The 26,295-nt window shown below is 47.6% G+C and overlaps 2 protein-coding genes across 2 annotated transcripts in view; one reads left to right on the top strand and one right to left on the bottom strand.

Annotated features, from left to right (window-relative positions):
- LOC146010088 (uncharacterized) overlaps positions 1 to 26,295 on the top strand; it is a 340,453-nt gene that overhangs the window by 196,344 nt on the left and 117,814 nt on the right. The window lies entirely within an intron of this gene.
- The window catches only part of LOC146009536 (uncharacterized), a 783,885-nt gene continuing 758,341 nt past the window's right edge, over positions 752 to 26,295 (bottom strand). The window contains 7 exon segments of the mRNA XM_083149979.1: positions 752 to 3,338; positions 11,106 to 11,763; positions 11,916 to 12,013; positions 13,249 to 13,372; positions 15,320 to 15,511; positions 18,083 to 18,205; positions 19,481 to 19,543. Coding sequence (XP_083006105.1) covers positions 2,101 to 3,338; positions 11,106 to 11,763; positions 11,916 to 12,013; positions 13,249 to 13,372; positions 15,320 to 15,511; positions 18,083 to 18,205; positions 19,481 to 19,543 — 2,496 coding nt within the window. The 3' untranslated portion in view covers positions 752 to 2,100.

Here is a 26,295-nt window from a genome sequence, read left to right as displayed (position 1 = left end):
TTAACCTCTTATTGATTTCGCTACTACAGTGGGTGACTCCTGAATCCATTCATTATTAAAGATTAATAGGATTCCCCACTTCTCGATCATTAGATTGGAGCAAACTCCTAAGACTACAATATAATTAATTCCAATCCCTAAAAACCAGGTGTGCATCAGCCGCAACTACTCCTTTCTTTCTTTCTTGACTGCTTTATTTTTACACTGCAATATAGTTGTCACTTTTAAGTAAAACCCCACCCAAATCTAATTCTCTCTGCACAAGTTACATCTGCCCCCCTGCAGCGCACATGGTTTTGTCCATCTAAGAAGGAACTTGTCAGAAAGACTGAATCAAAATAATCCCCTATGTGTATCATTACATCTGCAATTAACGATCGGATATTCTCCTGCTCTCCTCCATACGCCCTTTTATGTAAACATGTGGACGCAAATGGTGGCCATATTATTCTAATGCCGTCTTGATGCAGATCAACTTCAACATAGGTGTTTTCTTCTAAAGTAAAGCGTTATTATAGCTGCGTATAAAGTCTTGTAAAATATCTATATATCTGTAGGTATTCTTCACCGTGAAATAGCGCCACATTCTGTTTTTAAAGTCCTATTGAAAAGCTCTATAACTGCCGCATTCACATCAGTATTGGTTGTGAAATGCTGTATACCGTATTTTTCTAATACCTTTTTAGGAAGTTGTTTAGAAACTCTTTACTTCTATCAGTCTGTAGTTTCTTCGGCACGTCCACCTGCTGGAATACTTTTTCAAAAGCATTAGCGACTGTCTTAGCGTTCAGACCCTGTTACTGGATATATCAATGATGGTTAATATATATTTAATACCGTCGTTGTACTTTGACAGGTCTATGAGTGAAAACAAATTGCATTGCAACTGATTTATACCGATCCGCAGATTATTTTCCTTTTAGTTTTTTCTCGCCGACTTGTGCAATGTGTATGTGTTTTCCTCTTGTAACCATTTACTTATGTAGGATCTTTTAATTTTTTTTTTTTTATAAACGCAATAGTTTTTATTGTAAATTTTGTAAAGTATACAATGAAACACAAACACAACAAAAATAAGAAACAAGGAAAAGCAATAAGATGCTCGAGTGCACTCATTATTAAATCATGTTGTATCACATGCTAAAATATTGTAAAAAGTGCCTGGACATGTTGACTATTGTCATGGTCAAATATATAACATGCAGTGAGGGACAATAGATGAGCATAATGGATGTTCAAAGGATTCACATCAAGAGCACCAGGTATATACAGTAAATGTATAATAGTACATAGGGGAAAGGTGGTTGGCAGTGGGTCACAGTGAAAATTTTGGGCCTGAGGGGCTTATAACTCACCAATGGCATATTGCTAGTCGAGCCACCTGGACCAGACAGCCTGAAACTTATGGCTGGCTTTCCTGGCTAGATCTAAAGAATCCTCCTCCAGGGCGGCTAGTAGGCATACCGCTGGTGATCTTGGGATACCTGTTTTAAGAATAATGTCAATGATTCCCGACCAGAAAGCCGCTATATGAGGGCATGACCAGATTAAATGCCAAAAGGAGCTATTTGATGTACCTCACTTCAAGCACACTGTAAATTCATTTTTTAACCGCTTCAGAATATATATCGTCTGTTTCGACGCGCAACATTCGATTCAATATGAAATTATATAAATGCATATCTAGTTCACATCAAAAGGGCGTACAAGGGGGAGTGGTAGGGGCGTGGTAAGGTAACCTATTAACGGTTTATCTAAACATAGTCTATCTAATAATCACACCCGACGGATGATGGAGGAATTTAGTGTCGATGCTTCCGTTGCATGTAGATCTGCTCATTGAAATTATATTTTTTGTGTGTGAGTTTTCTGGTGTTTACGAACAATTGATTTATCCCTAAAACATTTCCCACATTCAGTGCATGGAAATGGTTTCTCTCCTGTGTGACTTCTCTGATGTGCAACCAGAGCCGGTTTATTTGTAAAACATTTCTCACATTCAGAGCATGAAAATGGTTTCTCTCCTGTGTGACTTCTCTGATGTGCAACAACAGCCGGTTTATTTAGAAAACATTTCCCACATTCAAAACATGAAAATGGTTACTCTCCTGTGTGAAGTCTCTCATGTTTAAGAAGAGCCGATTTATCTCTATAACATTTCCCACATTCAGAGCATGAAAATGGTTTCACCCCTGTGTGAAGTCTCTCATGGATAACAAGACTGCCTTTTTGTTTAAAACATCTCTCACATTCAGAACATGAAAATGGTTTCTCACCTGTGTGATGTCTCTCATGTCTGACAAGAGATAATTTACTTGTAAAACATTTCTCACATTCAGAACATGAAAATGGTTTCTCACCTGTGTGACATCTCTGATGTTGAACAAGAGTTGATCTATCTCTAAAACATTTCTCACATTCAGAGCATGAAAATGGTTTCTCCCCTGTGTGAAGTCTCTCATGTATAACAAGAGCTAATTTATTTGTAAAACATTTCTCACATTCAGAACATGAAAATGGTTTCTCACCTGTATGACATCTCTGATGTTTAACAAGAGCTAATTTATTTCTAAAACTTTTCTCACATTCAGAGCATGAAAATGGTTTCTCTCCTGTGTGACTTCTCTCATGTTGAACAAGATTTCCATTTTCTCTAAAACATTTCCCACACTCAGGACATAAAAATGGTTTCTCATCTGTGTGAATTCGCTCATGTCTAACAAGAGTTGATTTATCGCTAAAACATTTCCCACATTCAGAACATGAAAATGGTTTCTCACCTGTGTGAATTCGCTCATGTGTAACAAGAGTTGACTTATCTCTAAAACATTTCCCACATTCAGAACATGGAAATGGTTTCTCACCTATGTGCCTTATCTTATGTTTAACAAGAGCCGATTTATGTGTAAAATATTTCCCAGATTCAGAACATGAAAATGGTTTCTCTCCTGTGTGAATTCTCTCATGATGAACAAGAGTTGATTTATCTGTAAAACATTTCCCACATTTAGAACATGAAAATGATTTCTCAGCTGTGTGATGTCTCTGACGTAAAACAGAATCTGACTGATGTATAGAACTGTTACCAAACTCAGAACTGGATGATATTGTATCATCTTTATGGTCTGTACTGTGTGTAGTAATGTCTGAATGATCAGGAGAAGGTTCCTCATGACTAGAGGGACCAGACAAAATCTCTGCACTGTGAAATGTTGGGTGTGTATTTGGGATAATGAGGTTTTCCTCTGGAGAATCTTGTCTGACGTTCTTATCTTCTATAAAACCTGGAGAAACAATGAGATCTCCCTCCGAGGTATTCCTGCTTGTGCGCCCATCTGCTGGAAACAGACAGAATTGTTTACATTGAGAAGCAAATGTTCATCGATGTTTTAGTACTTAAACTAAACATGTCTAATGCTGCGTACACACTGGCCGATATATCGCTGGTCCGTCAGCCAGTGATAGGTCTGCGAATGACGTAAGTTGGACATATCGCATCAGCTCTGCAACACAGCCGAAGGTCAACATACCTAAAGCTAGATGGTGCTGTGTGTAAGGGTGATCTCCTGACTGCCCGTACACCCGCTGCAGTAGGCAGCGGTGATGTGCAGCGGAATAGGCCGGCGCATGTAATTGCACCCGCCCAGTTGTGATATCAGTTACTGTGGATTGGGCAGGGTGTATGGAGAACACGCTGCCCGATCCGTCCACAGATATATATACAGATAGATTGTTCTGCATAAATATTCATAAGTTTGTACCCAGCCTGAGGGATAGATTTACCAAAGGTCAATATTAATTGCTTTAAATTCACTCCTAAATCGATGCTGGACTTCCTGGGCTAGGACACATTTACTAACATTTAAAAATGAATATAAGAATCCAACCGTCAGTAAACGTGTGTTCTAGCCCTGGCAGCCCAACATCGATTAATATCGAATTTTAAATGGACCTTTAGTAAATAAACCCTAGGACTGAGCTGATTGTCTCCGCACCCTCTGGGGTCCCCTCACCTACCATGATTTTACTATCTACTGACACCTCACCATCGATGCTGCAAGGCCGCTGTTTTATTTCCATCTAGGGATGCCAATCCCGGGGCATTCTTTCAATCCAGGAATTTGCGATTGAAAATGCCCTATCCCGGGTTTTCCAGGATCCTGGCATTGGCTTCCCTAATAAAAAATAAAATACTGTGCTGCTGGAGGTGTGGCTGAGTCGGAGAGCTAGAGGTGCGTCTGGGAACCGAGCCGGGTGCATGCAGTTTGGCTGTAGGAGGGCAGAGCTGCTGTGTGTTGCCTGGAGGCAACTAAGACCCTCATCCACTCACTGGTCATCTCTAGACTGGATTACTGTAACCTGCTCCTATGTGTCCTCCCCAACTTCCATCTCAGTCCACGACTAATCTTCTCCAACCTGACTGCTCTAGGAATGAATGCAGCATGTTTTAAAATGTGACTGTTAGTAATGACTACAGCTGTGCACCAGCTAGGTAACCTGGAAAACGTGGACCGTTGGTAGATCTCGAAGCCCAGTTTGGCCACCCCTGCTCTAGGCCCTTTTGTAAGAAGAAAAAAAAGGGGGGGTCACAAAGTGACAGAAAAAGGAAGAACGAAAAGGCTTTTTGGGGCACACTTTACTGAAAATTAGTTATAAAATTTAATACATAACTTTTAATGGATATTAAGAGCTAAAACAAATGTACTGAGTCAAAAGATTGCACATCATAGATATCGTATAAGCATCAAGACACTTTGTGGCGAAAATAATCAAGGTAAATTTTATGCTCCCTTGGTGATCAATCGATACATTGAAAAATACATGATATCTCAATTGGTATATAATGACAAGAGCAGAAAGGGTAAAAGACGCATGACACTTGCCCCCTGCTGTTGGTGTTAAAATTGTTCCCGGTATAAAGAAAAAATGTATATTAATGGTAAAGACAAAAAGGAGAAGAATAGGAGACTCCCTTAGTCGGACAAGGGTGTATCTGCTGTCCACGCTTAGTTACAGCAACTGGTATTCCCAAGCGGTCTCCCGGAGAGGTACTAGCCAGTCCAATCACTGCTTAGCTGCTGAGTGCGGGATGGAAATCAGGCGGACCAGTGATGTATGGCCGTATTTGACACAGATGAGAATACCACAATGTCTTATAATGGGAAGCCAAAGTGTGCTTCTGCTTTTTATTCAGCAAGTACTCGATCACCCTGTTGCCTGGTGCATTGCAGGGGGAACAGGCTCACTGTAACAAATGAGAGAGTCACAGAGAATTTAGGAGGGGTAGAGATAGATGAATGGTTATCTGTGACACCTCTTCTGCTGTCCACCATCAATCACAGAGGTCAAATAGCGGATGAGAGAGATAGTAGTCACATAGAGCCACCCAGAAATCGAAAGAGTCCCAGGATTTGGGCTCAAAAAGAATAAGTAATTGTACCCTTGTCTCCACTCCGGGAGTGGTACGGGCGGTGTCAGTATTAATTTGCACTGATCACCACTCCATGCCGTAGGGATGATTTAATGAGAATTAATATCTGTCAGTACAGTGGGTACATAGTCAGAGAAATAATAATAGATACATTTTCACCCATACGGTAACCAATACACATATATAGTCACACAAACTGCTGACTTTGAGGTAATCAGAGTTATCTGGGGTGTAATCAGGATTTGGTGGGGAGTACACTAGTTAAGTATAGTTCTAACAAATTGCTGATTGGTAGATAGTCAGGAAAAATAAGTGAGCAGGCAACCCATATAATGGCAATAACACTAAATTATTATTATTATTATTATTATTATCAGATTTCACACAAATGGCTCTATTATTATTATTACTACACACAGAATTGCAAATGCACAAGTTGTTCAGTTTAATACTTAGAGCAATTAGCGTAATTAGCATAGGTAATTAGTGCAGTCCAAAGGAGCAGACAGCAAAACTTGAAACAGAAAGCAGTCAGTGCAATAAATATCATTAATCTAATAGCGCAGGAAAGAAATAGCGCAGGGTATAATGGCAATGTCACCAGTTTAGACTGCACTGAGGCTTTGTAAATAACTGATAGGCTGTCACAAAAGCCCCTTTAGAAAGATGGAGTGGGAGCTACGTTGTTGTGGCTGTCAAAAAACCCGCTAGTAGTGGCTATGGATAGCCGCTGGTAAAGCTGGCTGCCGCGGCTGAGTTCACGCTGCACGTGTCGACAAAACACTGAGTGAAATGTCGGTGCAGGCTGTGCTCTCCAAGCCTGGCTAGGACAGCAAATTGTTACCTGACCCGTGGGTGTGGGGTTCGGCTGGCGGCTGACGGCGGATTGCCTGTCTGGATGCTGGTATCGTAGTAACGGCAGCGGTGGCATCCAAGGTCTGGAAAGCAGGAGATTGAGCCGGGACTCGGCAGGAGGGGGGGGCGTGTCAGAGGCGTGTACCTCTTACACGTGTTTCGCCGGTAGGCTTGATCACAGATGACGTGTGATCCTGGGATTCCCTCAATCTATCTATATAGGAGGGTGCGGCCAATAAGATCAGTAGTAGACCAGTGTAGACCAATGAGGTAGTAAAAGAAGGTTGTATACTATGATGCTATGGTAACGGAGGCTCCTACTGTATTGCTGGTTGTTACTGCATGGACTGTCGCCCTGTGCGGGAAAGAATATGGGCGATCATAAACATGGCACTTGAGGGATGGTAGCGGGGGGCACGGTGGCATCTGTGAAGTGGCGCATAATTGACCATTTAATATTCCAGAATAGTGAGGTGGACGCCATATGGTTAAATACATGGTGTAGTAAAATTATATGATAATTGTTGCAAAATGAAATTGAAAAGAAAATTAGAAAATCTTTTTTATCAAAATAAAAACATAAATAAATGGATAACAATGACACTGTGTTTGTAAGAGGTAGCAGGTGGCGAGATATCGGCCCTGATGCTACATAACCGGGGACCCCCGGTATCCCGCTGGGGGTAACGACACCCGGCGACATATTAATCAATATATGCCACTAAAGGTGGAGGCATAAGTTAGTATGCAGGACGCTGTACAAGAAAAAAGGAAGGTGAAAAAAAAAAAAAAAAGGGGGGGGGGGGAAAGAAGAAAGAAAGAAAAAGAGGGGACGTCATGGAATAGTACTAAGGTGCTTGCTGGGACATAACGTCGGCGAGTCGGCTGTGGTAAATTGGTGGAAACGAATGGGAATGGTGCCCGGTAAGAAGGACAGAATCCTGGTCAAGTGGTAAATCCTGAGATTGAAATGGCGAGTACGACACCATGAAAAGTAAGCCCGCCAGATGTGATGGTAAGCACCAACCAAAGAAGGTTTGCGGGCCCTGAACATAGTTGAGATTACCCTTGAGTTAAAGCCTCTGGCTCTTAACAGGGAGGTCTCAGCAGCCACCCCGTCAAAGCCAGACACTGCAAGTCTAGGTGTCCCTGAGAGAGCAGGTCTGGACGTAGAGGCAGACTGATGAGAGCAGCCACTGACAGGGCCTGCAGATCTGAGAACCAGATCCGACTGGGCCAATGGGAAGCCACTAGGATCAATGTGCCTCCTTCAACTTGTATCACTCTGAGGAGCAAAATAGCGGGGAAGGCGTACATTAGAGCAAACGGCCACGGGGCTGACAGGGTGTCCACCATGCAGGCCCCCGTATAGGGTGACCTTGTGGTTGTGGTGTGATGCCATCAAGTCCACCTTGGGTCTGCCCCAACGGTATACCAGCATCTGGAACATCTCTGGATTGAGGGCCCATTCGCCAGCATCCAGAGTCTGATGGCTTAGAAAGTCCACTTCTCAATTGAGGACTTCCGGGATAAAGATTGCTGAGTGAGCAGCAATCTTCTCCGCCCATTGAAAGATGCGGGAGGTCTCTGCCATGGTAGCCTGACTGCAAGTGCCTCCCTGGTGGTTGATATAAGCCACCATTGTCGGACTGGACCTGCACAGGGCAACCTCGGAGTCAAGGTTCCGACAATCAAAGGGCCCATAAGACTGCCCTAAGTTCGAGGACATTGATTGATAGTTGGGCTTCCCGTGCATTCCATACTCCCTAAAGTGATCACTGGCAAGTCACCGCTCCCCACACATGGAGGCTGGCATCTGTGGCAAGAAAAAGCCACTGGTGAATACAAAATGGTCTCCCCGCTGTAAGGTTCTGGTCTAGGAGTGACCAGGAGAGGGAGAGACATACAGCCGGTGATTAGGTGATGATCTGTGACTGAATGTTGGTGGAGAATCCTGACCACTTGGTGATGATTTCTAGTTGTAGAGGATGTGAGTGGAATTGGGAATATTACGCCATGTCGGAGGTCGATACCATCGCAGGCCTGAATGGACAGCCGACTGAGGGAGAGGAGACATCAGACTTGGGACTGCAGTGTCTTGCCACACTCTTCTGGTAAGATAGATCCTTTGATGTACCTTATCCAACTGGGCTCCTAGATGGATCATAGAATGTGCGGGAATAATGGAGGACTTGGGTCAATTTATGATCCAGCCGTGACATTCAAGAACAGTCACCGCAGTGCTCAGGTGGACTTGGAAAATTCTGGCGATTGTGCCAGGATCAACAGATCATCTAGATATGGCAGTATCCGGATACACTGGTCTCAAAGTCTGCTGCCCATCACTGACATGACCTTCATAAACACAAAGAGCAGTTGACAAGCCAAAGGGCAGAGTTTGAAATTGAAGGTCCTGTAGTGCAAACTGCAGAAACCGTTGATGTTCTGGCCTGATGGGGATATGCAGATATTCATCCTGGATGTCCAGGGACACCATTTAGTCCCCTGCTTGTAAGGCCAGGACAATGGATCACAATGTCTCCATTCTGAACTTTGGGGCTCGAACAAACTGGTTAAACCGTTTTAACTTGAGAATGGGACAGTATGACGCGTTGGGCTTCCGGACCAGGAAGAGGCTGGTGTAGAGATCAAAGCTTCGCTGAGTTGAAGGTATCGGAGCTATGACGCTGCACAGTAGCAGCTGGGTCTTTGAAAGACGCAGTTGGAATGGGTAGCATAGAGAATCGCACTAGCTTAGCGACATGTACGTCTACCCTGGTGGCAGTTTTCCTGCAGACTCTATCCTCCAGAGGGAGGGGGTAAAGGGAGGCAAACCGTTTAGGTAGTGTACATTTTCTATTTGGTATCTTCCAGGCTTCCTAGAGGGTATCTTCCAAGTCTTTAGAGTTGGGTAATAAGGCTAGAGTCTGCTTAGGATGTTTGAAAATAGGACCGGAGGATCTGGGAGGTTCAGCAGAGTCCTGTAGATATAGGGCCTCTTTTACCGCTGTGACTAAGGATACCACATCAATGAGTGATGGCTGAGGCATCCTCCTCATCAGCATAGTCATCTAGAAGTTCCCCCTCCTCATCATCCTGCTCATCCTCCAACTCTGTGTCCATGTCATGCTGAAGGAGGGTAGGAACAAAAAAGTTTCCCTGACTGTAGCGCTGCGCATATCAGGCCGACCCTGTAAGGATTTCTGGAGGCAGATAAAGAGCTCACCCAAAGTGGCTCCAGTGCAGGGGAGGGGCAATCCAGCCAGGGATGAGTATGACATCACAAGCTGCTGGGGCGGTGCAGATGAGACCCTAGCTACTAGCTGCGCCATGATTTGAGTAAGGGACGTGGCCCAGGCCGGCTCCTGAGAGGAGGCTGAAGCTGCGGGCGTCACCTGCGCATCATAGCAGCTTGTGCATAATCCGTCCTGGACATAGTCCTAGGGGGATAGGTCAGCATTACAGGATGTACAAGACATCAATGCTGGGCCGTCTTACCCCTAGAAGACATTTCCATGTTTGATATAAACAGGCAGCTTAAAAAGACACAGCTAACAGTATACTTCTGACAGGCAGTGATAGTGTTACAGCAGTACACAATACACAGCAAGCATACAAGGAATACAATGCAATGAGAAATGGCACTCAGCTCCTTAAGCAGCTATGGCTGACTGGAGCATTAACTCTGTAACCTGAGTCCTTGGAGGAGAGGTACAGGGAGGACTGGCCCAGGCTCTCTGGCAGTGAAGGAGTGGATCATCGGGTGGCTGATAAGCTCTCCGTGTCCCTCCACACATGCTGCAGGCAGGAAGGAGGGATCAGTGGTGGGAATCACTGTCCCTGCTAGCAAATGGCCCCCAGGGAGGTGACCTCATGCAGCGCCAGTAAAAAGGCGGGGATCCGGTGCGCGCCGGGCTGCCCCGCTACCGGCACGGCTGCCCATACACCTTCATCCGTGGTGGTCCAGCAGGAGTGGGTGGCATATCAGCAGTCTGCTTGCTAGCGCAGCCCTTATACCCTCAGGGGGAGGGGCCTGGGGGAAAAAGTAGCCTGTCTAACTACAAGGAAGGGGATGAAATCCCAAGGTAATGGCTGCCATGGGGATCGTAGAAGAAAAATGAAGTAGTAAGGCTGCATATAGCCCCCTCACTATGGTCTATGTTGGCTCCTGCTAGCACCAGAAAAACTGAGGTTAGCTGGCCTGGAGGCGGGGTAGAGGAGGGGAGGAGCCTGGTCTGCCTGGGAGGCAGGAGAAGTTTAATCTCTTGGGTGCTGGAATGCTCACTCTCCCACTCCACTACCCAGCATTAGCCCTGTGGCCCTTAACGTTATCCGAAGAATAAAATTAGGGCGATGGCTATTGATGTATGAGATACACCAGAGAGTGTGGGGAGGAGACTGGTCAGATCTCTGGGCTAGTAACACACAGTGACATGATGTGAGGGGGAGAGCAGGAGTATAATAGGGGCTGATGGCTCCTGATGTATGAGATACACCAGAGAGTGTGGGGAGGAGACTGGTCAGATCTCTGGGCTGGTAACACATAGTGACATGATGTGAGGGGGAGAGCAGGAGTATAATAGGGGCTGATGGCTCCTGATGTATGAGATACACCAGAGAGTGCGGGGAGGAGACTGGTCAGATCTCTGGGCTGGTAACACACAGTGACATGATGTATAATGGGGGCTGATGGCTCCTGACTCCCCCACTAGGCAGATGCATCGTCCTCATTAGTTTGGTCTGACAGAGGAGGATGTAGGATAAGAGAAAGCTGTATTGGCAGAACAAGGAAAATATGTAATAAATGATTATTCCTCACCTGTGCTGGTATCTGTAGAGATTTCCTCCTCCTTACACTGCTGATCCCCCCTCATATATGTGTCTTCTGTTTCCGTATTTTCTTCCTTATCTGTCACATAAGACTCTTCTGCCTTAATGTCAGTCACATCCGTCTCTTCTTCTCCCTCTGTAGCTTCTGCCTTAATATCAGTCACATCTGTCTCTTCTTCCTCTGTATCTTCTGCCTTAATATCAGTCACATCCGTCTCTTCTTCTCCCTCTGTAGCTTCTACCTTAATATCAGTCACATCCGTCTCTTCTTCTCCTTCTGTATCTTCTACCTTTATATCAGTCACATCCGTCTCTTCTCCCTCTGTATCTTCTGCTTTAATATCAGTCACATCCGTCTCTTCTTCTCCCTCTGTAGCTTCTGCCTTAATATCAGTCACATCCGTCTCTTCTTCCTCTGTATTTTCTACCTTAATATCAGTCACATCCGTCTCTTCTTCCTCTGTATTTTCTACCTTAATATCAGTCACATCCGTCTCTTCTTCTCCCTCTGTAGCTTCTGCCTTAATATCAGTCACATCCATCTCTTCTTCTCCTTCTGGATCTTCTACCTTAATGTCAGTCACATCCGTCTCTTCTTCTGCCTTTATTTCTGCTCCCTTAATATCAGACAAATCTTCACACTGAACCTAAAAAATACCATTAGTAATGTCTGAGGTCATGGAGATTACACAGTAGAATATCAGTGTATAAGACATACAGACACACACACATACACATACTGCAATTCATATAGTGACAGTCACTTTGGTATACTGTGGAGAACCTAATTCCCACCTACCTGATCTTCCTGTGGGGTCCTGTGAGTCTCCTCTGTACAGTGCTCGGAATACAGAGGACGGGGACATCTCTCTGGGGTATCTCTGTTACTGGGCCCATCTGTAGGAGACACACAGTGACTGAGGACATGGTATATATGTGATTATCCTGGGAATACAGAGGACGGGGACATCTCTCTGGGGTATCTCTGTTACTGGGCCCATCTGTAGGAGACACGCAGTGACTGAGGACATGGTATATATGTGATTATCCTGGGAATACAGAGGACGGGGACATCTCTCTGGGGTATCTCTGTTACTGGGCCCATCTGTAGGAGACACGCAGTGACTGAGGACATTGTATATATGTGATTATCCTGGGAATACAGAGGACGGGGACATCTCTCTGGGGTATCTCTGTTACTGGGCCCATCTGTAGGAGACACGCAGTGACTGAGGACATGGTATATATGTGATTATCCTGGGAATACAGAGGACGGGGACATCTATCTGGGGTATCTCTGTTACTGGCCCATCTGTAGGAGACACACAGTGACTGAGGACATGGTATATATGTGATTATCCTGGGAATACAGAGGACGGGGACATCTCTCTGGGGTATCTGTGTTACTGGGCCCATCTGTAGGAGACACACAGTGACTGAGGACATGGTGTATATGTGATTATCCTGGGAATACAGAGGACGGGGACATCTCTCTGGGGTATCTCTATTACTGGGCCTGTCTGTAGGAGACACACAGTGACTGAGGACATGGTATATATGTGATTATCCTGGGAATACAGAGGACGGGGACATCTCTCTGGGGTATTCCTGTTACTGGGCCCATCTGTAGGAGACACACAGTGACTGAGGACATGGTATATATGTGATTATCCTGGGAATACAGAGGACGGGGACATCTCTCTGGGGTATCTCCGTTACTGGGCCCATCTGTAGGAGACACGCAGTGACTGAGGACATTGTATATATGTGATTATCCTGGGAATACAGAGGACGGGGACATCTCTCTGGGGTATCTCTGTTACTGGGCCCATCTGTAGGAGACACGCAGTGACTGAGGACATGGTATATATGTGATTATCCTGGGAATACAGAGGACGGGGACATCTCTCTGGGGTATCTCTGTTACTGGGCCCATCTGTAGGAGACACACAGTGACTGAGGACATGGTATATATGTGATTATCCTGGGAATACAGAGGACGGGGACATCTCTCTGGGGTATCTCTGTTACTGGCTCCACCTACAGAAGACACATCGTTAGCAGGTGATATGTGTATATAGGGGGCCCCATACCAGCTCTACCATGTATAGTAACATGAAGTCTCTTCTTACCCAGTGATGTGAGGGGCCGGTGATTCTCCATCATCACGTCAATGTACAGATCCTTGTGTTCCTCTATATACTCCCACTCCTCCATGGAGAGATATACAGCGACATCCTGACACCTTATAGGAACCTGACACAGACAATGATACAGTCATCACCCAGACACATCCCCCGGAGTTACTGTATAATGTCCCATTCCCAGCAGTCACCTCTTCGGTCACATCCCCGGTGTTACTGTATAATGCCCCATTCCCAGCAGTCACCTCTCCGGTCACATCCCCCGGTGTTACTGTATAATGCCCCATTCCCAGCAGTCACCTCTCCGGTCACATCCCCTGGTGTTACTGTATAATGATCCATTCCCAGCAGTCACCTCTCCAGTCACATCCCCCGGTGTTACTGTATAATGTCTGATTCCCAGCAGTCACCTCTTCAGTCACATCCCCCGGAGTTACTGTATAATGTCCCATTCCCAGCAGTCACCTCTCCGGTCACCCCCCGGTGTTACTGTATAATGCCCCATTCCCAGCAGTCACCTCTCCGGTCACATCCCCCGGTGTCACTGTATAATGTCCCACTCCCAGCAGTCACATCCCCCGGTGTTACTGTATAATGTCCCATTCCCAGCAGTCACCTCTCCGGTCACATCTCCCGGTGCTACTGTATAATGTCCCATTCCCAGCAGTCACATCCCCCAGGTTACTATATAATGTCCCACCCCCAGCCTTCACATCTCCCGGTGTTAATGTATAATATCCCATTCCCAGCAGTCACCTCTCCGGTCACATCCCCCGGTGTTACTGTATAATGCCCCATTCCAGCATTCACCTCTCCAGTCACATCCCCCGGTGTTACTGTATAATGGCCCATCCCCAGCAGTCACCTCTCCGGTCACATCCCCTGGTGTTACTGTGTAATGTCCCATTCCCAGCATTCACCTCTCCGGTGACATCCTCCGGTGTTACTGTATAATGTCCCATCACCAGAAGCAACTGCTCCGGTCACATCCCTGGTGTTACTGTATAATGTCCCATTCCCAGCATTCACATCTCTGTTCACATCCCCCGGTGTTACTGTATAATGTCCCATTCCCAGCAGTCACCTCTCCGGTCACATCTCCCGGTGCTACTGTATAATGTACCATTCCCAGCAGTTACATCCCCCATGTTACTGTATAATGTCCCATCCCCAGCCTTCACATCTCCCGGTGTTAATGTATAATATCCCATTCCCAGCAGTCACCTCTCCGGTCACATCCCCGGTGTTACTGTATAATGTCCCATTCCCAGCAGTCACCTCTCCGGTCACATCCCCCGATGTTACTGTATAATTTCCCATTCCCAGCAGTCACCTCTCCGGTCACATCCCCCGGTGTTACTGTATAATGCCCCATTCCAGCATTCACCTCTCCGGGCACATCCCCCGTTGTTACTGTATAATGTCCCATTGCCAGCAGTTATATCTCCGTTCACATCCCCCGGTGTTACTGTATAATGTTCTAGTCCCAGCAGTCACCTCTCCGGTCATATCTCCCGGTGTTACTGTATGATGTCCCATTCCCAGCAGTTACCTTTGGGTGCCGGACGGGTTCCCGATAGTCGGGATCCCGACAGTCATTTACCCGACGTCGGGATCCCAACTGTCAAAATGCTGACAGCCGGGTGCCCGACGGACACCCGCTATTTTCCCTCGTGGGGGTCCACGACCCCCATAGAGGGAGAATAGAATAGGTGGCTCGCGTAGCGAGCCACCGTGCCCGCAGCGAGCCCGCAAGGGGCTTTTTTGCGCTCGCCATGCTGTCTGACTCCGGGCAGTCGGGATCCCGACGTCGGGATAATGACTGTCGGGATCCCGACTGTCGGAGTCCCATACCACACCGTTACCTTTCCGGTCACATCCCACCCTGTTACTGTATAATGTCCCATTCCCAGCAGTCACATCCCCGGTGTTACTGTATAATGCCCATTCCCAGCAGTCACCTCTCCGGTCACATCCCCCGGTGTTACTGTATAATGCCCCATTCCCAGCAGTCACATCCCCCGGTGTTACTGTATAATGCCCCATTCCCAGCAGTCACCTCTCCAGTCAGCAGCTGAATGATCTTGTTGGTGAGTTCCAGGATCTTCTGCTCTTTGCCTCTCCCATGTATCAGTGAGTGAGATGGGGGCACTGTGATGGGGCTCTGGGTCCTGCTTAGTCCTCCTGACACACAGGGACAGCTACTGTGTTTTTTGTGCTCACCGGATCTCTTTTTCACTAAAGTGTAAACCTGTGTATTGGAAAAATATACTATCACTACATACACTCCCAGTCATGACCCTCTATTATTACTTTAAGTGATGTCACAGTGACATTCCCAGATCCCCTCACCTCCCTGTATTATTACTATAGATATAAGTGATGTCACAGTGACGCTCCCAGAGCCCCTCACCTCCCCAGTCACGTCCCTGTATTATTACTATAGATATAAGTGACGTCACAGTGACGCTCCCAGATCCCCTCACCTCCCCAGTCACGTCCCTGTATTATTACTATAGATATAAGTGATGTCACAGTGACGCTCCCAGATCCCCTCACCTCCCCAGTCACGTCCCTGTATTATTACTATAGATATAAGTGATGTCACTGTGACACTCCCAGATCCCCTCACTTCTTCAGTCACATCCCTGTAATATTACTATAGATATAAGTGATGTCACAGTGACACTCCCAGATCCCCTCACCTCCCCAGTCACGTCCCTGTATTATTACTATAGATATAAGTGACGTCACAGTGACGCTCCCAGATCCCCTCACCTCCCCAGTCACGTCCCTGTATTATTACTATAGATATAAGTGATGTCACAGTGACACCCCCAGATCCCCTCACCTCCCCAGTCATGTGCCTGTATTATTACTATAGATATAAGTGACGTCACAGTGACACTCCCAGATCCCCTCACCTCCCCAGTCACGTCCCTGTATTATTACTATAGATATAAGTGACGTCACAGTGACGCTCCCAGATCCCCTCACCTCCCCAGTCACGTCCCTGTATTATTACTATAGATATAAGTGATGTCACAGTGACGCTCCCAGATCCCCTCACCTCCCCAGTCACGTCCCTGTATTATTACTATAGATATAAGTGATGTCACAGTGACACCCCCAGATCCCCTCACCTCCCCAGTCATGTGCCTGTATTATTACTATAGATATAAGTGATGTCACAGTGACGCTCCCAGATCCCCTCACCTCCCCAGTCACGTCCCTGTATTATTACTATAGATATAAGTGATGTCACAGTGACACCCCCAGATCCCCTCACCTCCCCAGTCACGTCCCTGTATTATTACTATAGATATAGGTGATGTCACAGTGACACTCCCAGATCTCCTCACCTCCCCAGTCACGTCCCTGTATTATTACTATAGATATAAGTGATGTCACAGTGACGCTCCGAGATCCCCTCACCTCCCCAGTCACGTCCCTGTATTATTACTATAGATATAAGTGATGTCACGGTGACGCTCCCAGATCCCCTCACCTCCCCAGTCACGTCCCTGTATTATTACTATAGATATAAGTGATGTCACAGTGACACTCCCAGACTCCCTCACCTCCCCAGTCACGTCCCTGTATTATTACTATAGATATACGGGACGTCACAGTGACACTACCAGATCCCCTCACCTCCCCAGTCACTTCCCTGTATTATTACTATAGATATAAGTGATGTTACAGTGACACTCCCAGATCCCCTCACCTCCCCAGTCACGTCCCTGTATTATTACTATAGATATAAGTGATGTCACAGTGACACTCCCAGATCCCCTCACCTCCCCAGTCACGTCCCTGTATTATATCTATAGATATAAGTGACGTCACAGTGACGCTCCCAGATCCCCTCACCTCCCCAGTCACGTCCCTGTATTATTACTATAGATATAAGTGATGTCACAGTGACGCTCCCAGATCCCCTCACCTCCCCAGTCACGTCCCTGTATTATTACTATAGATATAAGTGACGTCACAGTGACGCTCCCAGATCCCCTCACCTCCCCAGTCACGTCCCTGTATTATTACTATAGATATAAGTGATGTCACAGTGACACTCCCAGATCCCCTCACCTCCCCAGTCACGTCCCTGTATTATTACTATAGATATCAGTGATGTCACAGTGACGCTCCCAGATCCCCTCACCTCCCCAGTCATGTGCCTGTATTATTACTATAGATATAAGTGATGTCACAGTGACGCTCCCAGATCCCCTCACCTCCCCAGTCACGTCCCTGTATTATTACTATAGATATAAGTGATGTCACAGTGACACCCCCAGATCCCCTCACCTCCCCAGTCACGTCCCTGTATTATTACTATAGATATAAGTGACGTCACAGTGACGCTCCCAGATCCCCTCACCTCCCCAGTCACGTCCCTGTATTATTACTATAGATATCAGTGATGTCACAGTGACACCCCCAGATCCCCTCACCTCCCCAGTCATGTCCCTGTATTATTGCTCTAGATATAAGTGATGTCACAGTGCCACTCCCAGATCCCCTCACCTCCCCAGTCACATCCCTGTATTATTACTATAGATATAAGTGATGTCACAGTGACGCTCCCAGATCCCCTCACCTCCCCAGTCACGTCCCTGTATTATTACTATAGATATAAGTGACGTCACAGTGACACTCCCAGATCCCCTCACCTCCCCAGTCACGTCCCTGTATTATTACTATAGATATAAGTGATGTCACAGTGACAATCCCAGATCCCCTCACCTCCCCAGTCACGTCCCTTTATTATTACTATAGATATAGGTGATGTCACAGTGACACTCCCAGATCTCCTCACCTCCCCAGTCAGCAGGTGGATGATCTCCAGGGTGAGATTTAGTATCCTCTCAGTCATGTGATTCTGGTCCTTGTATATCCTCATGGAATCAGTGACGTGTCTTATCCTCACAGCTCCGTTGTCCTGGAATAAATATAATAGTTACAATAACCACACAGTACACATGTAACATATATGGTAAAAGTAATGGTGCCCACACACAGTGAGATTTGAGCTATACAATGTGTGCTATGCAATTGGAACTTTATACACTGTGCTATTTGAACTACATAAGATTTGGACGAGAATACACTATGTAATATAAATATGTAATGTACATATCACATGTGATTCCCTACACAGGGTGCGACATGAACTAGGCCTGATGTAGTACAATAATACCTGCCTGCACATACAACTTTGCCATGTAATATGGATGACATGATAGTGGCCCATTTGTGGGATCGCACCATTTGTGGGATCTTACCCCTTGTGTGCCGACATGCCAACCGTCGCTCACATTCGTTATATAAATTCAAATAAAAAATGTGTAAATAAAGGATATTTCCTATATAAAATACACATTACGATGAATAAAAATATTTGCTTGGTAATTTCCACACCTACTTTGACAAATTCACTTATCACTCAGAGTTAAGAGAAATCCACACAGGGGCCCAACAGCATCCTCTAATGCTTCTGTATATATATATATATAGTAAATGGTTGTCTCTAAAGAAATGTAAAAGGCCACCAAAGGCTGCTCAACCTGTATGATGATAATAAAACAAATGTGATATCAGAGACTGGTAACCCTGGTAATAATTAATAATTATGTCAATAAAAAAATAAAGCAGAGGCTGCTTAACTGTATAACAAAACCACTTGAGGCTGCTCCCACGGTTTAACATTTGTAATGGGACACCAGTGGCTGCTCCCCCTGCATAACATTTCTAACAGGTCACCAGAGGCTGCTCCCCCTGTATAACATTTGTAACAGGCCGCCACATTACAACAGGACGCCGCAGGCCACCATAACCCCCCCACCCGTATAATGGGACACTCCCCTGTATAATAGGCTGCCACAGGCCGCTCCCCCTGTATAACAGGAGGACACCGCAGGCCACTCCCCCTGTGTAATAGGACACCGCAGGCCGCTCTCCCTGTGTAACAGGAGGACACCGCAGGCCGCTCCCCCTGTGTAACAGGACACCACAGGCCGCTCCCCCTGTGTAACAGGACTCCACAGGCTGCTCTCCCTGTATAACAGGACACCACGGGCTGCTCTCCCTGTATAACAGGACACCACAGGCCGCTCTCCCTGTATAACAGGACACCACAGGCCGCTCCCCCTGTATAACAGGACACCACAGGCCGCTCCCCCTGTATAATAACACCAGGGCAGCACAATACCATCACCTGCTGCCAGATACAGCAATGTCTTCTATCGGTCCCCCGTAACTTAATCACCGTGGCTGCTGGAAGTGAGAGGCCTCAGGTAAGATCAGCAGCGCTGCCCCAGCAGGGAGCCGACACGCTGCAGCCAATGAACGCGCGTTGATTGGTCTTCTGGAAAATGGCCGCCGCTCTCCCACACAGGGGACAGTTGTTATGGAGCCTTATTAGTCATAAACACAGCATGGAATCTATCAGCTACCGGTGACCTCACATCACATAACTCTCTCTATGCATTTTTCCCAGGGGCAATTACCACATCTAGCAGTCCGGCAGTGACGCCCCAGTGTCCTCATACAGCGGCGGCCATATTGTTGTGGTTTGTACTCAGCTCCCAGACTCCCCCGCGGCTGTAGCCAAAGTGTATTTCCTGTGTGGGGCAGAGTGGGAGGAGCTGTGTTACCAGGGAAACGTTCCTTCCTGGTGTGCATGGCAGCCGCAGGAGGGAGAGTGATGCAGCTGGCACCAGGTAACCCCAGGTATTATACTGCTAGTAACAGCATAGTAGTGATTGCTGGGTGTGAGCCATACGGGCACTTACAGGGGAGCTGCTGTTCTACTCACACAGGCTGCAGTATAATACCAGGTGTGTGCTATCACTGGGACCAGGGAGAGGCAGCTGAGTCCTCCCAGCCCTAGCTGTGGTGTTGCAAGGCAGAGACTGGTGTACATTCTGGGACTTATAGTTCTTGTACACTGGTGTGCATGCTGGAACTTGTAGTTCTTGTACACTGGTGTGCATGCTGGGACTTGTAGTTCTTGTACACTGGTATCCATGCTGGGACTTGTAGTTCCTGCAAGCTGGTATGCCTCCTGGCTCTCCTGCCACAGCAACCTCTCACAGCAATCTCTCACAGGGACAGTGCGCGCTCCAAAAAATGTACACACACCATAATTAGGGTTGCCACCTCTCCCGGATTTCCGGGATTCTCCTGGAATTAGTGGCGTGACTGGAAAAGCCTGCACAGCCCGCTCCCTCTCCCCGCTCACTGTGGCTGCATGCTGTTAGCCGGGTCTGGTCGGGGCTGATTGCGGGGTCTGGCCGGGTCGGGGTGCGCAACGTAAACCTGCGCGTTCCGCCTCCTTCTACACGCTGTGTGAACCAGCCGAACCAATGCGCAGCGTCCTCATGTCCAGGAGGGGTGGGGGCTGGCCAGCAGTTCATAGAGCTGCTGGGCATGCCCCCACAGCAGCGGAAGACGGGGGCATGGCCTTGCGGCAGCGGCTAGATTGTAGGACACGCCCCTTTTCATTAGGCCACGCCCCAAAAAATTTGCACCCAGCCCGGTGTCAGCAAATGTTGGGAAGTATGGCGGCGTGAGCATGCCCGTGGAGCTGGGTGAACCATAGTAGCCAGCAGGAGGCAGCTTACCGCTCAAAGGTAACCTCCACCGGTATTAGCCAAAAGTAAAACTAATTGTATTTATGTGCCTATCATTGCATTTATTATATTCATGCATGCCATCCACATGTCACATCATGATGACATGCATGAATATAATATATGTAACAATAGGCACATGAATACATGTTGAAATTACAAACACCACACCCACTTTTCAGATGTAGCTACGCCCACTTTTTCTATGCCACGCCCCCTTTTCATGAGGGTGAGAAGATTGGGGGGGGGGGGCTCTCCAGGAATTTATGATGTGCGAGGTGGCAACCCTAACCATAATGCCCATTACATATACCACACGCCGTAATGTCCATTACACATTATACCAAACATCGTCATGCTCATTACATATGATACCACATTCCGTAATTCCAGCCGGAGGAAGAGCCAGAGCTGCTCCTGCTGCTGTGTGCGGTGGAGGCCAGACTGCTGCGGCTGCAGTACTGGGTCGCAATGTCTGTTCAAGCTTTGATTTAGCCGCGGCGGACTATCCGGCCATGGCCAGATTCTGCTTCCGCCCCCACCCGGCAGATCCGTCTCCATAATGGCGCCAGATTTAAAATAAACCCTCTGCTGCACCGCCGATTGGGTTCCCTGACCTCCGCTCTAACAGGGATGCAGGGTAATACTTACAGTGCTGCGGCACTGCCGTCGGCAGTGGGGCTGGGGGAGGATCGGGTGCGCACCTCATATGAGTGGTGCCCGTTACATCTCCAGAGATGGTGGTCTCTGTCAGCCAGGGAACCGGGCACATACCATGGCAGCAGCCGGCTCCCTCCAACAGGCTCCCGCGTCGCAGGCAGATAGTAGCAGCAACTATCTGCCTGTCCACAATGGCAATTCTTGCTGCTTTATGCCCTAATTACAAAGAAGCCCAGGAGTGAGCCTAATGTGACCTACTCCCTTTTGGGAACAATCTAAGACTGCCTGGGAGGGGAAGTAGAAGGGGAGGAGATGGTCACACTAATTTTTATTTAAAGTGCCCATGCTCCCTGTGGTCACCTTCTATTCCCCAGTGTAACTCCATTGACACCAAGTGGATGAAGGAGAAATTAGTTTACTTGCTGTGTTTATAACACAGCCCTACCTGTATCCTAAGGCACCAAGATAAAACTGCCCTGAAGGCGGGTTATTTGGGAGGAGGGGCCTGAGCTGCACCAGAGAAGTTTCTCCTACTTGGTGTCAGCCGCGCCGGTCGGGGGACCCTGTCAATCCTCAGGACGTGTTGCCCGGCGGTTGCATAGCAACCAGGGGACACAAGGCGGCGCACGCTCGGCCTCCTGAGCGCAATTAATAATTACTGGGGGCCGGTCTGGTGGCGGTGGCTGATTGGCCAGAGGATCCCTTTCAAGGGATCTAGCCCAGCTCAGCCCCGTGGGTGATATTGTTTACCAACAGAGTGTTTGTCGCACTCTGCAGTCCAGGTCATGTCGAGTCCTGTCCCTGTCTTGGTCATGTCCTTCTACAGTCTTTGTCCAGTCATCATCCAGTTACTGTCCTGGTCCAGTCACAGTCCTGTCTTGGTCCAGTCATGGTCCTGTCTTGATTCGGTTCCGTCCTGGTCAGCATTATTGCCGTCCAGTCCTGTCAAGTCACTCCTGGCGTGCGCAATTCCATCCTGTGCTGCCGGTGTGTACGGTCTGGTCACGTAAGTTCTCCAATGGACCCTGGTTCCTTATCTTCTTTATTTCTGTGGGCAAGCTGCCCTTTATCCTTTGTTATAATCTTAGTCCTGCTCTCCGTGATTCGGAGAGGCCCACAGTTGTGAGTTCACTCCTGTTTTGGGGTACCGGTTGTTAAAGTGTATCCACCATTTGCTTTGGCATGTATTTGTTTGGTGGCAAACCTTCTTGGTATGTCTGGTGCTTGTGACTAGGTCACACTCCCCGTCCTTGGCCTGGTGCCGTTAGCCAGGGTATTTTGTCCAGTTAGCGCCTGTTACAGGGATGCCCATTGTCACCTTTGTTATTCAACCTAGCGTTAGACCCTTTATTACGCCATCTCCGACAATGGACGATCCTTCAGGGAACCAAAATTGGATCTCAGGAACTGAAATTGCAAGCTTTTGCGGATGACTTGTTGATATTTGTCTTTAATCCCGAAACTAGCCTAAAACCTTTGTTCGACATTCTTCATCATTATGGTTTGCTTTAGGGATTTAGGACTAATGGTACTTGTGTTGGCACCGTGCTACTTCCGGCTTCTCCACTCACCACAACTATCTAAAATAAACTAACTTAACTCCATGCCAACATGGATAGTTCATACCCTCACTATCCATGTTGGCATGGAGTTGATTTTAGATAGCGTGGCGAGCGTAGCGAGCCACCGAGCCTGCAGCGTGGGCGAGCGAAGCGAGCCCCGCAAGGCGTCGTGAAACTACACAAGTACCGGATTAATCTTTCAAGTCAAAAGTTGGGTAGACATCCATATAAACCGGATGCCTCTCTCAGTGGACTAAAATGGGCCTCTTCCCAGACACAATACTTAGGAATTACACTGACCAAAAATATTCATAATCTTTACTACACAAACATAACTTCACTTATTACAAAACTCGGAGTGGAGCTAGAGGGATGGCAACATTTACAACTATCATACTTGGGCAGGGACAATTTAATTAAAATAATTACTTTTCCAAAACTCCTTTTATCCCCTACAAGTTCCCCCACTTACTCTTACTCTATCTGATGAAAGAGAAATTACAGATCTTTTCAGAAATTTCATATGGTCCAAAAAAAAGACAGAGGATCAGCTTAAAAATATTACAGAGAACCAGAACAGAGGGTGGGATCAACTTCCCTAACCTCAAACTATATAATCAAGCAGCCATATGTAGATACATTAAAGATTGGATCCATCACAACGACCAATGTGCTAATTATACTGTAGAACAACAGCTCCTTCCAACTCTCAACTTAACTTGTCTTTTACATCTAGCCAAGTGCGAGCTGCCCACACAGGTATTGGAAAATCCTCTACTCATATCAACATGGTCCACATGGCACACGATACGTAACAAAGCTAAACTACATACCCTATATTCATCCCTTTTTTTGGGCAATGATCGTTTTCAACATGGAGAGGCAGCACATTCCAAGCATGGAGCTCCCAGGGATTACACTCCATTAGACAATTTGCAAACCAAGAAACAAAACAAAAAAAACTTATGTACAGGCAAAATCCCACAATGACTTCTTACCACTATGTAATCTAGCTTTTCTCCAAGCCCAACACTACACCAATAAGGTGATAACATATCTAAGTGCAGCTGATTGGGATAACCAACTTGATAAAGCTCTTTTGAATGTAGGTTACTGCAAAAGAGCTAGAACTTATTTGGTACTTGTGTACTAGCACGGCGCCCATCGCATCGCAGACCATAAGGCATGCGATGGTATGCGATGCAACATGATTGGCACCCGATGGTATACAATTTTAAATTGTATACCATTGTATATGGCATACAATGCCATACAATGCGATGCGATTTTAAATTGTATAAGCACCCTAATGGGGGCTTACAATGTTAAATGCACCCCCACGCCACCCCCACTTGAACGTGAACCCGAAGTGTGGCGAGCGCCGGCGGTACGCATCCTACGACCTTTTTATACCCCCACTATCCACGTCAGCGTGGAGCTGATATTATATAGTGTGGCGAGCGCAGCGAACCACCGAGCACGAAGCATGGCGAGCGCAGCGGAATACATGTAAAGTAATACGCGTCCGCTCGCCACTCTTCGGGCTCGCTATGCTCGCCACACTATATAACATTGTAAGCCCCCATTAGGGTGCTTATACAATTAAACATCGTATAGGGGGCTTATACAATTTTAAATCGCATCGCAGTGCATCGGGTGTATCATTGCATTTATTATATTCATGCATGCCATCCACATGTCACATCATGATGACATGCATGAATATAATATATGTAACAATAGGCACATGAATACATGTTGAAATTACAAACACCACACCCACTTTTCAGATGTAGCTACGCCCACTTTTTCTATGCCACGCCCCCTTTTCATGAGGGTGAGAAGATTGGGGGGGGGGGGGGGGGCTCTCCAGGAATTTATGATGTGCGAGGTGGCAACCCTAACCATAATGCCCATTACATATACCACACGCCGTAATGTCCATTACACATTATACCAAACATCGTCATGCTCATTACATATGATACCACATTCCGTAATTCCAGCCGGAGGAAGAGCCAGAGCTGCTCCTGCTGCTGTGTGCGGTGGAGGCCAGACTGCTGCGGCTGCAGTACTGGGTCGCAATGTCTGTTCAAGCTTTGATTTAGCCGCGGCGGACTATCCGGCCATGGCCAGATTCTGCTTCCGCCCCCACCCGGCAGATCCGTCTCCATAATGGCGCCAGATTTAAAATAAACCCTCTGCTGCACCGCCGATTGGGTTCCCTGACCTCCGCTCTAACAGGGATGCAGGGTAATACTTACAGTGCTGCGGCACTGCCGTCGGCAGTGGGGCTGGGGGATGATCGGGTGCGCACCTCATATGAGTGGTGCCCGTTACATCTCCAGAGATGGTGGTCTCTGTCAGCCAGGGAACCGGGCACATACCATGGCAGCAGCCGGCTCCCTCCAACAGGCTCCCGCGTCGCAGGCAGATAGTAGCAGCAACTATCTGCCTGTCCACAATGGCAATTCTTGCTGCTTTATGCCCTAATTACAAAGAAGCCCAGGAGTGAGCCTAATGTGACCTCCCTTTTGGGAACAATCTAATACCCCTTTTACACCGCCGAAAAATCCGGGTCAGCGGCGGGTCAGACCCGGATCCGCGGCGGTGTAAATGGGGGGTATCCGTTTCCATTTACACGGGTCCTCTACCCAGGTCCTGACCTGGGTAGAACACGGATAGGACCCGTGTAAATGTCGGTGTAAATGGTCCCGCTGCGGGTGCAGGCACCCGCAGCGGGTCCACAGCGTGCAGCGCTGGGGAAGATGTTCCCAGCTGCTGCGGGAGGAGGGGGGTCCCTGCGGCTGCTGAGGAGAGGGGGGTACCTGTCAGCCTGCTGTGCTGGGGGTACGGGGGTGCTAGGGGTGCTGGGGGTACCTGTCCTGCCTGCGGTCGGATCTCAGCAGAGAAGATGATGTGCGCCGCTGCTGTATCACCCCCCCCCCCCGCATCCGGCAGCCGGTCCCTGCGGCGTATGGAGTGTCAGTATCGGCGGTCCCTCCAGCGCATAGGAACTAGTACTAGTTCCCATGCGCCAGAGGGACCCCCGCCACTGACACTCCATACGCCGCACGCCGCAGGGACCGTCTGCCGGGGAGGGGGGGGGGGGGGGGTGGTACAGCAACGGCGCACATCATCTTCTCCGCTGAGATCCGACCGCAGACAGGACAGGT

The sequence above is a fragment of the Crinia signifera genome, chromosome 6 (assembly GCF_055691185.1).
Source record: "Crinia signifera chromosome 6, ASM5569118v1, whole genome shotgun sequence".
In the NCBI taxonomy this organism is placed as follows: Eukaryota; Metazoa; Chordata; class Amphibia; order Anura; family Myobatrachidae; genus Crinia; species Crinia signifera.
This window is presented reverse-complemented; position numbering and strand designations above follow the sequence as displayed.